Below are 15628 nucleotides of genomic sequence, written 5' to 3'. Positions count from 1 at the left end.
AAAAAAAAAAAAAAAAAAAAAAAAAAAAAAAAACTTTGGATTGACCAATAGGAGACAGTGCATCGCCAGTTCCTGATTCTCACGCCTCACGGCCCTTGCTGTAAAAGGGAAAAGTCAGCGAGGCGTTTGGAATGTAGGGGTGTCGCCTACCAGAAGGACGCGCCTCCTCATGAATATTCAAAATCAGGGGTGGAGTCTTAACCCTTCGCTGGCCGGCCGGCCGGAAGGCAGCCCCTCCCCCCCACAGGCGGGAACAGGATGTAAGCCCCGGCGACAGCGGGGGAGGGGAAACCCCGGGCGACCGCCCCCCGCCTCACAGCTGGACCGGACTCTCCCGCCCCAGATGTGGCGCCGCCGCCGTCACACGAGCCCCGTGTCACCCAGCCGGGAGCTCGAGAGGTCCAGAGGCTCGGACCCGGGCGTCCGGAATTTCTGCACCGCATCCTGAGAGACCCCGAGGTCCAGGCCCCGGCGCTCAGGCTGGAGGACTTGAACCATCCAGGTGCGCAGCGCCCCCTCCTGGAGCAGCCGGGAGCCCGGACGTCACCCCGGGGGACCCTGGAGGCCGAGCGCCCCGTATTCCCGGTTTCAAGAACTCAGGATCCAGGACCGTAGACTCCCTCCAGGGCTCCTATCCCAAGACCCCGCGTTGGAGGAACTTGAGATCCGGACTTCTAAGCGCCCCAACCAGTTTTGAGCTGCAGCGTCCATCACTTCAAGGGGACCCAGGACTTTGGGACCCCCCTGTGCTCCTACCTGGAGGGAGTTTCATTCCTGCCCCTGGAATTAGGGGAACTCAGAAATCCACCCCCCACCCACGGCCCTACCTAGAAGACTCAGGAATGTGGGTCCCCAGCGCCCCCATCTGAGGCTCCAGAGTCGAGGCTCCTAGCATCCCCTACTTAGAACACCGATAAATTCCGACTGCGGGACCCCAGTCTCCGAGAGACCCCAGATTCTATTCCTGGAGCCTGAGAGCCCGAAGTTCACGCCCCTGAGTCTGGGCTCCGCACCTCCCCGGGGACCGCGTCGGGGTCGCGCAGGAGCCGGGCTGCCTCGGGCCGGGGCTTGAGGCTCCCCGGGAGGTGAGGGGGGAGGCGAGGGGCCCAGGCAGACTGGGGGAGGGGGCGGCGCCACTGCTGAACAATGAGGGGGCGTGCCGGCGGGGGGCGAGCCGAGACGCCGGCGGGAGTTGGGGGCTGGAGGGGTGTGGGAAGGCGCTGGGGAGGCTGCGGCTGTGGGGACCGCGATCGGGGTTCGGAGAGACCGGCCGGAGGGGGTGCGAGGGCTCGGGGCCAGCGCCCCAGCGCGCAGCTCTCGGCGGGGGAGGGAGCCGTCTGCAGGACCCTGGCATCCGGTCCCCCAGCCTCCGCCCTCCCCTGGGACCTCGCGGCCTCCCGCCCACGGCTTTTCCCAGCCCTGCCCCTCGCCCTCCGCTCCAGCCGGAGCCCAAACGTTCCCAGGATCCCTAAGCCTCCGGCCCCAGACAAACGGGACTCGCAGTTTCTACGCCTCCCGCTCCGCTCACTCTTCTTTGTCTCAGCCTTTCCATCTTTTTCCCCAGGTTCTCTCTCCTTGTCCCCTTCTTTCTGTCACTTTGTGCCTCCCCCATTAGTTACTCCCAGGGGCCCCTCCCTGGATTTACACCACGTTGCTAATTCTCAGCCCCCATCTGTGAGTTTGGGCGACGGAGAGGCCCATGGGGTCCTGATATCCAAGAAGGGGCTCTTTCTGCAGGACTCTGCTGGGCCGCTCAGCCATGCCAGAGGGAGCCCAAGGACTGAGCCTCTCCAAACCTAGCCCAAGCCTCGGGTGTGGCCGAAGAGGTGAAGTGTGTGACTGTGGCACCGTGTGTGAGACTCGGACAGGTGAGCCCAGAGGCAGGGGCGGAGCCTGTGGGGCATTTATTCCTGGGCGATGCTGGCAAGGCAGGGTGATGGAGACAGCCCAAGGCCAACTCGCACAAAGCTCCGAGTCTGGTGGGGGAGGCGGGCCCATCCCCAGGCAATGACAGGCCAGAGGGGGCAGCGCTGGGCAGAGTGGTCAGGGATGTGATCAGGCTGTGATCGTGGATCCTCGGAGCTCGGAAGGTCAGGGGAAGGTTCCTGGAAGTGGGAACATCTCAACTGAGAAGTGGAAGATTAGGGGGAAGGAGTTGGCCAAAGACAAGGAAGAGTATTCTACATGCAAGGAACAGCATGTGCAAAGGCCCAGAGGTGAGAAAAGCCTGCATGTAAGTGACTGAAAGAAGTTGAGTGAATGCAGAGTGTAAGAAGGGGTGGCCGTGGGAAGAGAACTGGCTGGAGGGATCTGTGTCGGCCACATTGCCCTGTGCCCTGTGGATCTGAGAATTTTGGACTTTATCCCCAGGGGCAGGAAGGGGTTATACTCACTGGAGTGACACAGTCAGATGGGCAAACTAATAAAGGTCTACCTAGCTGATTCATGAAGGTGGATTAGAGAAAGGGAAGCCAGAAGTCCAGAGAGGACCGTGATGGGAGAGGATGGGACTGGACCAAGGCAGGGCAGTGGGGAGAGGAGGAAAGAACTTGTGGGAAAGCTGTTGGACAGGCGTGGGTGAGGGTGTGGGCTGAATGCGTGAAAGCCTGTGGAAGTCCGGTGCATGGGGAGATTTCTCTGACCACCTGTTCCACACCCCAGCAGCTCCTGCAGCCCCCACCATGACCTCCCCCCGAGGTTCTGGGAGCTCCACATCCCTGAGCACAGTGGGCTCTGAGGGGGATCCAGCCCCGGGACCCACTCCAGCCTGCTCAGTCTCCAGGCCAGAGCCCCTTCCAGGGCCCCCTATCCGCCTACATCTCTCTCCGGTGGGGATCCCAGGTTCAGCCAAACCCTCAAGGCTGGAGCGTGTGGCCCGGGAGATCGTGGAGACAGAGCGGGCCTATGTCAGAGACCTCCGCAGCATCGTGGAAGTAAGCCGGGCAGATACGCTAGGGCAGTGGGTACCCAGGCCAGCCCCTTGGCTCCCGTAATCCCAGTCATCCCCACAGGACTACCTGAGCCCTCTGCTGGACGGCGGGGTCCTAGGGCTGAGCGTGGAGCAGGTGGGCACGCTGTTTGCCAACATTGAGGACATCTACGAGTTCAGCAGGTCAGGGGCAGGGGGGACAGGCAGGGGGCATTGATTGGTTGGAGGGTCTATTTCCTAACCCAAACTTCGGAGCTTCGTAGTATCCTGTCCAGGCTGGTATGTGGGGTTGTGACATTGGGCAAGGATCCGGGATCATGACTGGGAGTGAGGACCCAGAGTAAGGGAGGGGCATAGGGGATGGGAGTCAGAGGACCTGGATGAAGCCCAAATACCGGGACAGGGTCCCGGCATCAGGACGAGGCCTTGGGGCTGTGTCAGCTCTGGGCTCACAATGAATCCAAGAATCACGTGGGGCCTGAAGGCCGGGACAGCGTGAGCATGCGTGTGACCCCCTAAGCCTGATTTGCCTGGGACTTTTCCAGTTTTAGCACTGAAAGCCCTCGTCCTAGGAAACTACTCAGTCCCGGACAAACCAGGATGGTTGGTCGCTGTGGTAAGGAGGACGCTGGGGTCCAAGGATCGTGACACGGAAAAGTGCCTTGACGAGGTCTCCGAATTACAGCAGGATCTTAAGATCATCCTAGCTCTTTAGGTCATGACATGACACCCCTAGGCTCATGCCAACAGTGACACAAGTTCAAGCTGAGGAATGAGAAGCTGTCCAGGGACAAAGTCTAAGCAGGTTACCATGTCCTGTGTAGCCCTCAGAGGACCCTTCCTCCGGACGTGACATCCCCTTAGGAGATGCTGGCAGTCAGCAAGCCTCGAGCCCCAGCAGACCACTGGGGCCTCAGCCTCCCGGAGGCCTCCCATGGAGGGGTTCGTGGAGGCAGGCGGGTCCTCACCCTCCCCTCTCCCCCGTAGCGAGCTCCTGGAGGACTTGGAGAACAGCAGCAGCGCCGGGGGCATTGCTGAGTGCTTCGTGCAGAGGGTGAGTGGAGGGTTGGGGGGCTCTCGGTCCTAGATGGGGCCTTTGTAGAGGGGGGAGAGCAGGCTTGGGCGGCTCTCGGTCCTAGATGGGGCCTTTGTAGAGGGGGGAGAGCAGGCTTGGGCTAGGATGGAAGGGGGGTCGTGGGAAGCCAGGACCTGGGGTCTCCCTGACTCCCATGTCACCCGCAGAGCGAGGATTTTGACATCTACACATTGTACTGCATGAACTACCCGAGGTGAGGGGCAGGAGCCCCTGCCGGGCCTCAGGCCGTGCCCACAAGCTGATGTGCCAGTCACCCTCCCTCTACCCCCGACCCATCCAGCACCGACCCCTGCCAGGCTGTGACAGTAACTGAACCTCTCCCTCACTGCCCCACCCCCTGTCAGACCCTGACCCTTCCCAAACCCTGGCCCCTCCCTAACCCCTCTTGTCCCCGCCCACTGGAACTGACTATCCCCCACTGACCTGTGCTGTGCCCCCAGCTCCCTGGCCCTGCTCCGGGAGCTGTCGTTGTCTCCACCAGCAGCGCTGTGGCTGCAGGAGCGCCAGGCCCAGCTTCGCCACTCACTGCCCCTGCAGAGCTTCCTGCTGAAACCTGTCCAGCGCATCCTCAAGTACCATCTGCTGCTGCAGGTCAGCTAGGGCCCCTGGAGCCAGGCTGGGGAGGGCGAGGTCCTGTCCCTTGACCACTGTTGATGCATCTGGAGGGTGGACAACAGGCTGTGCCACCTGGGGAGGGATCCAGTCCCTAGAAACTGAGCCAGTGGGCCGGGTGCAGTGGCTCACACCTATAATCCCAGCATTTTGGGAGGCCGAGGTGAGAAGATCACTTGAGCCCAGAATTTCAAGACCAGGCTGGGCAACACAGCAAAACCTCACCTCTATAAAAATGTTTTTAAAATTAGCCGGGCACAGTGGCTTACAACTGCAGTCCCAGCTACTTGGAGGCTGAGGTGGGAGGATTATTTGAGCCCGGGAGTTCGAGGCTGTGGTGAGATGTGACTGTGCTACTGCACTCCAGCCTGGGTGATGGAGCAAGACCCTGTCTCAAAAAAGAGAAGAAAGAAAGAAACTGGGCCAGCATTTGGTGTAGGGTCTTGCTGGCAGTGACGCCTGGCACCAGCTCATTCCACTTCCTGTCTCTGCCTGTTTGTCTTCCTCCATCTCTGCCCCTACCTTTTTTTTTTTTTTTTTGAGACGGAGTTTTGCTCTTGTTGCCCAGGCTGGAGTGCAATGGCGCGACTGCAACCTCTGCCTCCTGGGTTCAAGCGATTCTCCTGCCTCAGCCTCCCGAGTAACTGGGATTGCAGTCATGTGCCATCATCCCTGACTAATTTTATTTTCTTTTTTTTTTTTTGTATTTTTAGTAGAGACAGGGTTTCACTACGTTGGCCAGGCTGGTCTCGAACTCCTAACCTCAGATGATCCACCTGCCTCGGCCTCCCAAAGTGCTGGGATTACAGGCGTGAGCCACAGCGCCCAGTCCTACCTTTTTTTTCTCTTTGAGATAGAGTTTCGCTCTTGTCGACCAGGCTGGAGTGCAGTGGTGCGTTCTTGGCTCACTGCAACCTCCATCTCCTGGGTTCAAGTGATTCTCCTGGCTCAGCCTCCTGAGTAGCTAGGATTACAGGCGCACACCACCATGCTCGGCTAATTTTTGTATTTTTAATAGGGATGGGGTTTCACTATGTTGGCCAGGTTAGTCTTGAACTCCTGGCCTCAGGTGATTTGCCCACCTCAGCCTCCCAAAATGCTGGGATTACAGATGTGAGTCACTGCGCCTGGCCTCTGCCCCATCTTTATATTTCTCCATCTCCTGTTGCTCTCATTCTCTTTCGCCTTCTCTGTTTTTCTCCCCATCCCTGTGTGCCTGGTGGCTGCCTGACAGGAACTAGGGAAGCACTGGGCGGAGGGCCCAGGCGCTGGGGGCCGCGAGATGGTGGAGGAAGCTATTGTGTCCATGACAGCGGTTGCCTGGTACATCAACGACATGAAGCGCAAGCAGGAGCATGCGGCGCGCCTCCAGGTGGCCCCAGGGTGGGCTGGGGCTTGCTGGATGAGGGAGTGAGCGAGGGGGCTTTGGGGGCGGGTGGGGGCATATCAGTGCCTCAGAGGTTGCCTTGGAGGGTTTGCTGGGACAGCACGGCCCTGTTGCTAACCCCCCTGTTTTGGTGTGTATGTGTGTGCTACCTACCTCTGCTTGTCTCTGTGCCCGGCACACCTGGCGGTGTCCCAGCAGGAAGTGCAGCGGCGGCTGGGTGGCTGGACTGGCCCGGAACTCAGTGCTTTTGGGGAGCTGGTGCTGGAGGGCGCGTTCCGAGGAGGTGGAGGGGGCGGCCCCCGGTTACGAGGGGGTGAGCGGCTGCTCTTCCTGTTCTCTCGGATGCTCCTGGTGGCCAAGCGCAGGGGGCTGGAGTACACCTACAAAGGCCACATCTTCGTGAGTTTGGGATGGGGTGGGGCTAGAATACTACCTACAAAGTATACCCCAAATACTTGTATCTGTGTGCCCAACAGTGTGGGCCAGGGGACCCTGCCACATTTTCTTGAGTTAGAGAATGGAGGTCGAGGGAAGGTTTCTTTCTAGTGTATAGAATAAGAGCTGCCCCAATTAAGAGAAAAAGGAAGAAGGCTGGGTGTGGTGGCTCATTCCTGTAATCCCAGCACTTTGGGAGGTCGAGACCTGCAGATCACTTGAAGTCAGGAGTTCGAGGCCAGCCTAGCTAACAGGGTGAAACCCCGTCTCTACTAAAAATACAAAAATTAGCTGGGTGTGGTGGCGAGTGCCTGTAATCCCAGCTACTGGGGAGGCTGAGGCAGGAGAATTACTTGAACCCAGGAGGCGGAGGTTGCAAGGAACCAGGATTGCGCCACTACACTCCAGCCTGGGTGACAGAGCGAGACTCCACCTCAAAAAAAAAAAAAAGGGAGAGGAAACCATACAGTCTTATGGGGTACATCTTCCTAGGGAGTAGGACCCGGATACACCTCCAAGGGTGTCTCCGTACAAGGGGCATCACGGAGCCCAAGGACTCTGAGCTTGCTGCCCCTCTCTTTCCTTCCAGTGCTGCAACCTGAGCGTGAGCGAGAGTCCCCGAGACCCTCTAGGGTTCAAGGTGTCTGATCTGACCATTCCCAAGCACAGACACCTGCTCCAGGTGAGCATGTAGTGGGGTCAGACTGGCAGGGATCCCCCAACCTCGAGACCTCACACCTGGCCCCCTGACTCTACTGCAACCCACTCCCAGGCCAAGAACCAAGAAGAGAAGAGGCTGTGGATTCACTGTCTCCAGCGCCTCTTCTTTGAGAACCACCCCGCCTCCATCCCTGCCAAGGTACAGCTCCCGCCACAGCCAGGGGCCCTCTGAGTGCTGGAGACACCGTCCCTCAGTAGTACCTCACTGTACTAGGAGACGCCCCTGCCCGATGCCGGAGCAGTCTCTTACAATGTGATTGCTAAAAGTGCAGAATTCCGCTACTGGGGTTTGAATCTTAGCTCTACCATGTCCCTGCTTTGTGATCTCGGGCAAGTAACTTAACCTCTCTTGAGTCTTAACTTCCTCACCTAGAGGAATGATAGCACCTTCATCCTAGGGTTGTGGTGACGATTAATGGTCACCAGCCACGTCATCATGGGCTTGACCAATAGAAGCACCCATCAGCTGGTTGTGGCAGCTCATGCCTTATAATCCCAGCACTTCAAGGGGGTGATGTGGGAGGATGACCTGAGCCCAGGAGCTCGATACCAGCTTGGGCAACATAGTGAGACCCTGTCTCTAAAAAACATTTTTTAATTAGCTGGGGCTGGCCGGGCACGGTGGCTCACGCCTGTAATCCCAGCATTTTGGGAGGCCAAGGCGGGCGGATCACCTGAGGTCGGGAGTTCGAGACCAGCCTGACCAACATGGAGAAACCCCGTCTCTACTAAAAAAAATACAAAACGGGGCCAGGCACGGTGGCTCACGCCTGTAATCCCAGCACTTTGGGAGGCCGAGGCGGGTGTATCACGAGGTCAGGAGATTGAGATCATCCTGCCTAACACGGTAAAACCCCATCTCTACCAAAAATACAAAAAATTAGCCAGGCGTGGTGCTGGGCACCTATAGTCCCAGCTACTTGGGAGGCAGGAGAATGGTGTGAACCCAGGAGGCGGAGGTTGCAGTGAGCCGAGATCGCGCCACTGCACTCCAGACTGGGCGACAGAGTGAGACTCCGTCTCAAAAGAAAAAAATACAAAATCAGCCAGGCATGGTGGTGCATACCTGTAATCCCAGCTACTTGGGAGGCTAAGGCAGGAGAATCGCTTGAACCCGGGAGGCGGAAGTTGCGGTGAGCCGAGATCACGCCATTGCACTCCAGCCTGGGCAATAAGAGCAAAACTCCGTCTCAAAAAAAAAAAATTAAAATTAAATAGCTGGGCTGGGCGTGGTGGCTCACACCTGTAATCCTAGCACTTCGGGAGGCCAAGGCAGGTGGATCACCTGAGGTTAGGAGTTCGAAACCAACTTGGCCAACATGTTGAAACCCCGTCTCTACTAAAAACACAAAAATTACCGGGCGTGGTAGCGGGCACCTGTACTCCCAGCAACTCAAGAGGCTGAGGCAGGAGAATCGCTCAAATCGGGAGGCAGAGGTTGCAGTGAGCCGAGATCACACCTTTGCACTCCAACCTTAGCTGGCTGTGGTGCACATCTGAAATCCCAGCTACTCAAGAGGGTGAGGAGGGAGGATCACTTGATCCCAGGAAGTAGAGGCTGGAGTGAGCTATGATTGCACCACTGTACTCCAACCTGGTGGATAGAGCAAGATCATTAAAAAAAAAAAAAAAAAAAGAACAGCACCCGTTAATGGGCATGACTATGGTGCTTAAAGCATCCTCCCTGTGGTACTCCAAAATCGACCCACCTCAGCCCTTATCCTCCTGTCTTTCAGGCAAAGCAAGTTCTCCTTGAAAACAGCCTGCATTGTGAGTTGGGGCCTTGGGCTGGGAGGGTGTGGAAGTAGAGGAATTACTTCCAAGAAAAGTTGGCTCTTAGCCCCAAAACTCTCCCCACAGGTGCCCCCAAAAGTAAGCCTGTCCCAGAGCCCCTGACACCCCCACTTGGGTCTCCTCGACCTCGAGATGCTAGAAGTTTTACCCCTGGGCGAAGGAACACAGGTAAAGGCGGTGGATCCCTGAGTCCCGGCCCTCAGCCCTCACTTCCCTAGGACCCGGGAGCTGGGCTCACGCAGGGCTCTGGCCCTCCCTCCCACAGCTCCATCTCCTGGGCCCTCTGTGATTCGCCGAGGCCGCAGGCAGTCTGGTGAGCGCTCACCCCTAAGGGTGATCCAGGCATCGGGGTGGGAGCTGGGCTCCTGACATCACTGTGTCCTCCCCGCAGAGCCGGTGAAGGACCCTTATGTCATGTTCCCACAGAACGGTCAGTGACTGCCCTGGCTTAGCCTGGTCCATCCCTGTCTGTCTCCTGGCGGGATGTCTGTGGTGGGTTGGGGAGGGGTGGTCGCTTCAGCTCATCAGTTATGGGGGATCACTCTTTTTCCCTTACATCTCACTAATGTTTTTCTCTCTCTCATCTCTCCATCCTCAGCTAAGCATGGATTCAAGGTAAGAGATATCTCGAGATAGGGTCTGGGCACCTTGACTTCTGGGTCTGATAGAGAAGGGAGCTTGAGTTCCAAAACCCTGGGTCTGAATGGGAAGGGGATTGGAGCCAGACAGAATAGCTCATGCCTGTAATCTCAGTACTTTGGGAGGTCAAGGCAGGAGGATTGCTTGAGCCCAGGAGTTTGAGACCAGCCTGGGCAACATGGCAAAACCCATCCCTACAAAAAGTACAAAAAAATTAGCCGGGCACACCAGTGCATACCCATAGTCCCAGCTACTCCGGAGGCTGAGGTAGGAGGATTGCTTGAGCCTGAGAGGCAGAGGTTGCAATGAGCTGAGGTCGAGCTACTGCACTCTAGCCTGGGTGACAGTGAGACTCTGTCTCCAATAAATAAATACAAATTTTAAAATAAAAATAAAAAAAATTTTTTTTGGCCGGGCGCGGTGGCTCAAGCCTGTAATCCCAGCACTTTGGGAGGCCGAGACGGGCGGATCACGAGGTCAGGAGATCGAGACCATCCTGGCTAACACGGTGAAACCCCGTCTCTACTAAAAAATACAAAATACTAGCCGGGCGTGGTGGTGGGTGCCTGTAGTCCCAGCTACTTGGGAGGCTGAGGCAGGAGAATGGCGTGAGCCCGGGAGGTGGAGCTTGCAGTGAGCCGAGATCGCCACTGCACTCCAGCCTGGGCGACAGAGCAAGACTCCGTCTCAAAAAAAATAAAAATAAAAATAAAAAAAAAAAAGAAAAAAGAAAAATAAAAAAAATTTTTTTTGATTGAGCCAGCCACGGTGGCTCACACCTGTAATCCCAGCACTTTGGGAGGTCGAGGCTGGTGGATCACCTGAGGTCAGGAATTTGAGACCAACCCGGCCAACAAGGAGAAACCCCGTCTCTACTAAAAATACAAAAATTTAGCTGGGCATGGTGGCAGCCACCTGTAATCCCAGCTACTCAGAAGGCTGAGGCAGAGAATTGCTTGAAGCTGGGAGGTAGAGGTTGCGGTGAGCCGAGATCAAGCCACTGCACTCCAGCCTGGGTGACAGAGCGAGACTCTGTCTCAAAAAAAAATAAAAAATAAAAAATAAATTAGCCGGGCGTGGTGGCAGGTGCCTGTAGTCCCAGCTACTTGGAGGCTGAGGCAGGAGAATGGCATGGACCTGGGAGGCGGAGCTTGCAGTGAGCCAAGTTCTCGCCACTGCACTCCAGCCTGGGCAACAGAGAGAGACTCTGTCTCAAAAAGAAAAAAAAAAATTAAAAAATTGTCCAGCCTGGGTGACAGAGCAAGACCCTGTCTCAAATAAATAAATAAACAAAACTTAAAAACAAAAGAAAAAAAAATTGGCCAGGTATGATGGCACACACCTGTAGTCCCAGCTACTCAGGAGGCTGAGGTGGGAGGATTGCTTGGACCCAGGAGGTCGAAGCTGCAGTGAGCTATGATCGCACCATTGCACTTCAGCCTGGGCAACAGAGTAAGACCCTGTCTAAAAAAAAAAAAAAAAGCAAAATCCGGGCATGGTGGCTCACGCCTGTAATCCTAGCACTTTGGGAGGCTGAGGCAGATGGATCACTTGAGGTCAAGAGTTTGCAACCAGCCTGGCCAACATGGTGAAACCCCATCTCTATTAAAAATACAAATAGTAGCCAGACATTGCGGCAGGCGCCTGTAATCCCAGCTACTCAGGAGGCTGAGGCGGGGGAATCGCTTGAACCTGGGAGGCGGAGGTTGCAGTGAGCAGAGACGGCACCATGGCACTCCAGGCTGGGTGACAGAGTGAGACTCCATCTCAAAACAAACACACACAAATGAAGGGGATTGGGGCTTGGGGTCCTCTTTGTGAGGGAGGAGTCTCGGCTTTTGCCTTCCATTGCTTTCCCTCCTTCACAGCATGCTGGCAGCGAAGGTGAACTCTACCCCTCAGAATCTCAGCCAGCAGTTTCAGGCTCTGGACTGCCTGAGGACCTAGAGGATGCTGGACCTCCAACACTGGACCCCTCTGGGACCTCAATCACTGAAGAAATCCTGGAACTGCTGAATCAGCGAGGCCTTCGAGATCCAGGGGTGAGCTGGCTGTCCCATCATGGTGTCCTTGGGCCTCTGGGTGTGGGCACACAGACCAGGGACCAGGTAGGCCAGCCTATGCGCATACCTTTTTTTTTTTTTTGAGATGGAGTCTTGCTGTGTTGCCCAGGCTGGAGTGCAGTGGCGCAATCTCGGCTCACTGCAAGCTCTGCCTCCCAGGTTCAAACTATTCTCCTGCCTCAACCTCCTGAGTAGCTGGGACTACAGGTGCCTGCCACCATGCCCGGCTAATTTTTTTTTTTTTCTGTATTTTTAGTAGAGACAGGGTTTCACTGTGTTGGCCAGGCTGGTCTTGAACTCCTGACCTCAAGTAACCCGCCCACCTTGGCCTCCAAAAATGCTGAGATTACAGGCATGAGCCACCGTGCCCGGCCACCATGCTGATATCTTTGGCTTCTTCTCCTGTGCCCACTGTAGCCATCCACACATGACATTCCCAAGTTTTCCGGAGACTCCCAGGTGCCTGGCGACAGCGAAACCCTCACATTCCAAGCCCTGCCCAGCCGGGACTCTTCTGAAGAGGAGGAGGAGGAGGAAGAGGAAGGACTGGAGATGGATGAACGGGGGCCTTCCCCACTCCATGTCCTGGAGGGGCTTGAAAGTTCCAGTGCAGCTGAAATGCCCAACATTCCCTGCCTTACCAAAATTCCTGACGTGCCCAACCTTCCTGAAATTCCCAGCCGCTGTGACATTCCCGAAGGTCCCCTCCTTCCTAGTCTCTCTGACATTTCTGGTGTTTTTGAGATGCCCTGCCTTCCAGCCATGCCTAGTGTCCCCGACACCCCCAGTCTTTCTAGCACTCCCACCCTCCCCTGTGACTCCTGGCTCCAGGGGCCTCTGCAGGAACCAGTTGAGGCTCCAGCCACCAGGAGAGAACTGTTCTCTGGAAGCAATCCTGGGAAACTGGGAGAGTCGCCCTCAGGAGGCAAGGCAGGGCCAGAGGAGGATGAAGAAGGGGTATCATTCCCAGACTTCCAGCCCCAGGATGTCACCCAACATCAGGGATTCCCAGATGAGCTGGCATTCCGCTCTTGCTCAGAAATCCGGAGTGCCTGGCAGGCATTGGAGCAGGGGCAGCTGGCCCGGCCGGGCTTCCCAGAGCCACTGCTGATCCTGGAGGATTCAGATCTGGGTGGAGACAACGGGAGTGGGAAGGCTGGAGCCCCGAGTTCGGAAAGGACAGCATCCCGAGTGCGAGAGCTGGCCCGGCTTTACAGTGAGCGGATCCAGCAGATGCAGCGGGCGGAGACTCGGGCATCAGCCAATGCCCCCCGCCGCCGGCCTCGGGTTCTGGCCCAACCCCAGCCGTCCCCCTGTCTGCCCCAGGAGCAGGTGGAGCCAGGTGAGGTCCGGGTACGTGGTTGGCAGAGGTGGTCCCCGCTGGGGTAGTGGTCCTGACTTGATCCTCTTTTTGCATTCAGGGCTCCTGCCTGCCTTTGGACACGTGCTGGTGTGTGAGTTGGCCTTCCCGCTGACATGTGCCCAGGAGTCTGTCCCCCTGGGTCCTGCTGCCTGGGTTCAAGCTGCCATACCTTTGTCGAAGCAGGGAGGCAGCCCAGATAGCCAGGGTCTACATGTTTCAAATTTGCCTAAGCAAGACCATCCAGGCATCCACGTTTCAGCTGCTACCCTTCTGCCTGAACAAGGAGGTTCCCAGCATGTCCAGGCTCCAGCCGCTACACCTTTGCCCAAGCAGGAATGCCCCCTACACCTCCAGGTGCCAGCTCTTACAACTTTCCCTGATCCAGGCCACCCGGAAACCCAAGTTCCAGCTACCACTGCTTTGCCCGAGCATAGAAGTCACATGGCTATACCAGCTCCATCCACCGCCTTTTGTCCTGAGCAGGGAAACTGTGTGGACATCCACGTTCCCACCACTCCAGCTTTGCCCAAGGAGATTTGTTCTGATTTCACAGTTTCAGCCACCACTCCTGTGCCCAAGCAAGAAGGTCACCTAGACAGCGAGAGCTCAACCAATATCCCACTAACAAAGCAAGGAGGTTCCAGGGATGTTCCGGGACCAGACCCTGTCTGCAGTCAACCCATCCCGCCTTTGTCTTTGCATGGAAGCAGCCTGGACCCCCAGGGCCCGGGCGACACCCCACCGCCCTTGCCATGTCATCTCCCAGACCTTCAGATTCCAGGCACCTCACCTTTGCCTGCACACAGAAGCCACCTGGACCATCGGAGCCCAGCCAACGCCCCACTGTCTCTGTCCCAGGACCTCCCAGACACTCGGGTTCCAGCTACCACACCTTTGCCCCTGCCACAAGGCCTCACAGACATCTGGGTCCAAGCCCTCCCAACTTCACCCAAGCAGGGAAGCCTCCCAGACATCCAGGGTCCAGCGGCTACACCTCCACTTCAGGAGCCAAGCCTTACAGATACACAAGTCCAAAAACTCACACCTTTGTTGGAGCAGAAGAGCCTCACAGATGCCCATGATCCAGCTGCCACACCTTTACCTGAGAGAGGAGGCTCTCTAGACATTCCAGGCCTCTTACCCACCCCATTTCAGACCACCATGGTTTTGTCCAACCCAGGAGGCTCCTTAGCCTCTCATGTTGCCAGGTTGGAGTCTTCAGACTTGACCCCACCTCATAGTCCCCCACCTTCCAGCCGTCAGCTCCTGGGCCCCAATGCAGCTGCCCTCTCCAGATACCTGGCAGCCTCATATATCAGCCAGAGCCTGGCTCGGCGGCAGGGGCCTGGGGGAGGGGCCCCCGCAGCCTCCCGGGGCTCCTGGTCCGCCTCTGCTCCCACGTCACGGGCATCTTCACCACCCCCCCAGCCCCAGCCACCACCTCCCCCAGCCAGGCGGCTCAGCTATGCCACGACGGTTAATATCCACGTGGGTGGGGGTGGGCGGCTGCGGCCAGCCAAGGCCCAGGTCCGGTTGAACCACCCTGCTCTCTTGGCCTCCACACAGGAATCTATGGGCCTTCGCAGGGCCCAGGGGGCTCCTGATGCCCGCTTCCATATGTGAGCCAGGACATGAGACTTCCCCAAAGCAAGGACTTCAGCCAGATGCCACAGACCCTCAGAACTTGACCCGGAAGTCCAGACACTGAACGCAGGCCTCAAAACTGCTGCGGCTTTCCAGCTCCTGGTTTCTGCGTCGGCGAATGGCCCTTCTTGCCTTGATTCACAGGGATGGGGAAGGGAATGTCATCAATGTTTTGTTAATACTGATTGTTTCATGCGATGATGTGTATTTTCCCATTCTGGAGGCTGTGGGGGATGACAAGACAATGAATGGGAAGGTCTAACACAGAACAAATCAGTGGTTCTGAACACTTGGGGAATCTCAGACTCCTTTGAGAATTATTGGAAAATGGATCCACTATAATTTGGAGTGTGATTTCAGCAGGTGTGTGAACTGCTTGACGCCCATTCAGGAAAGCCAAGTTAAGAAGCTCTGCTTCAAGTAGATCCTAGAAATCCATTCCCTTGGCAATTTATACAGTTAACGTCTCCCACCATCCGTTCATCTCACCCACCCTGCCATCTCCACCTGTCCATCCAGCTGTTGCTCCATCTAACGTTCCCTCTCCATGTACCCATCTTCCAGTCCCTCATCTCACCTATCTACCTTGCTTATCCAACTGTCTGCCCTCTTCACCCACCCATCCCTTTATCATTCTACCCCCATCTGGCATTCCATCCCTCCATCCATTTATCCATCATCCCACTTACCCATCTTCCCCATCCAGCACTCCATCCATCCATCTCTCCCTCCATATTTCCATCTGTGTCCATTCACCCACTCATTTTGCCATCCATACATATTCACCCAGCCATCTCCCAGTCCATCGACATACCCATCCCTCCATCACTAGACTCTTCTGGGTCTTAGTACTATGACACTTCAGAGACAATTCCATGCTGATACAGGGGAGATCAATTTTGGGGTTCTGGAATAAGTCTGTCCCACATCTGTCTTGATTTCCCTT

At 56.6% G+C, this 15628-nt stretch overlaps 1 protein-coding gene across 4 annotated transcripts; it reads left to right on the top strand.

The window, feature by feature from the left end:
* The first annotated feature begins 251 nt into the window (after positions 1 to 251).
* On the top strand, positions 252 to 15030 carry PLEKHG2 (pleckstrin homology and RhoGEF domain containing G2). 4 transcript variants are annotated; one of them, XM_025368716.1, is made up of 20 exons: positions 252 to 1085; positions 1738 to 1868; positions 2842 to 2933; positions 3012 to 3112; positions 3917 to 3983; positions 4172 to 4218; positions 4466 to 4616; positions 5872 to 6009; positions 6223 to 6423; positions 7049 to 7141; positions 7232 to 7318; positions 8916 to 8949; positions 9040 to 9141; positions 9239 to 9286; positions 9365 to 9403; positions 9572 to 9588; positions 11481 to 11654; positions 12093 to 13017; positions 13097 to 14246; positions 14605 to 15030. In XM_025368716.1, the coding sequence occupies exons 2-20, from the start codon at positions 1760 to 1762 to the stop codon at positions 14744 to 14746; spliced, it is 3717 nt and encodes a 1238-aa protein (XP_025224501.1). In that variant the 5' UTR covers positions 252 to 1085; positions 1738 to 1759; the 3' UTR covers positions 14747 to 15030. The 4 variants fall into 4 exon arrangements, with proteins under 4 accessions (XP_025224501.1, XP_025224500.1, XP_025224499.1 ...); XM_025368715.1 differs by having other exon boundaries at positions 784 to 1085; positions 2665 to 2933; positions 13097 to 15030; XM_025368714.1 differs by lacking the exon at positions 252 to 1085 and adding an exon at positions 1207 to 1279 and having other exon boundaries at positions 2662 to 2933; positions 13097 to 15030.
* Positions 15031 to 15628: the final 598 nt, after the last annotated feature.

Source organism: Theropithecus gelada, chromosome 19 (genome assembly GCF_003255815.1).
Source record: "Theropithecus gelada isolate Dixy chromosome 19, Tgel_1.0, whole genome shotgun sequence".
Taxonomy (NCBI): domain Eukaryota; kingdom Metazoa; phylum Chordata; class Mammalia; order Primates; family Cercopithecidae; genus Theropithecus; species Theropithecus gelada.
This window is presented reverse-complemented; position numbering and strand designations above follow the sequence as displayed.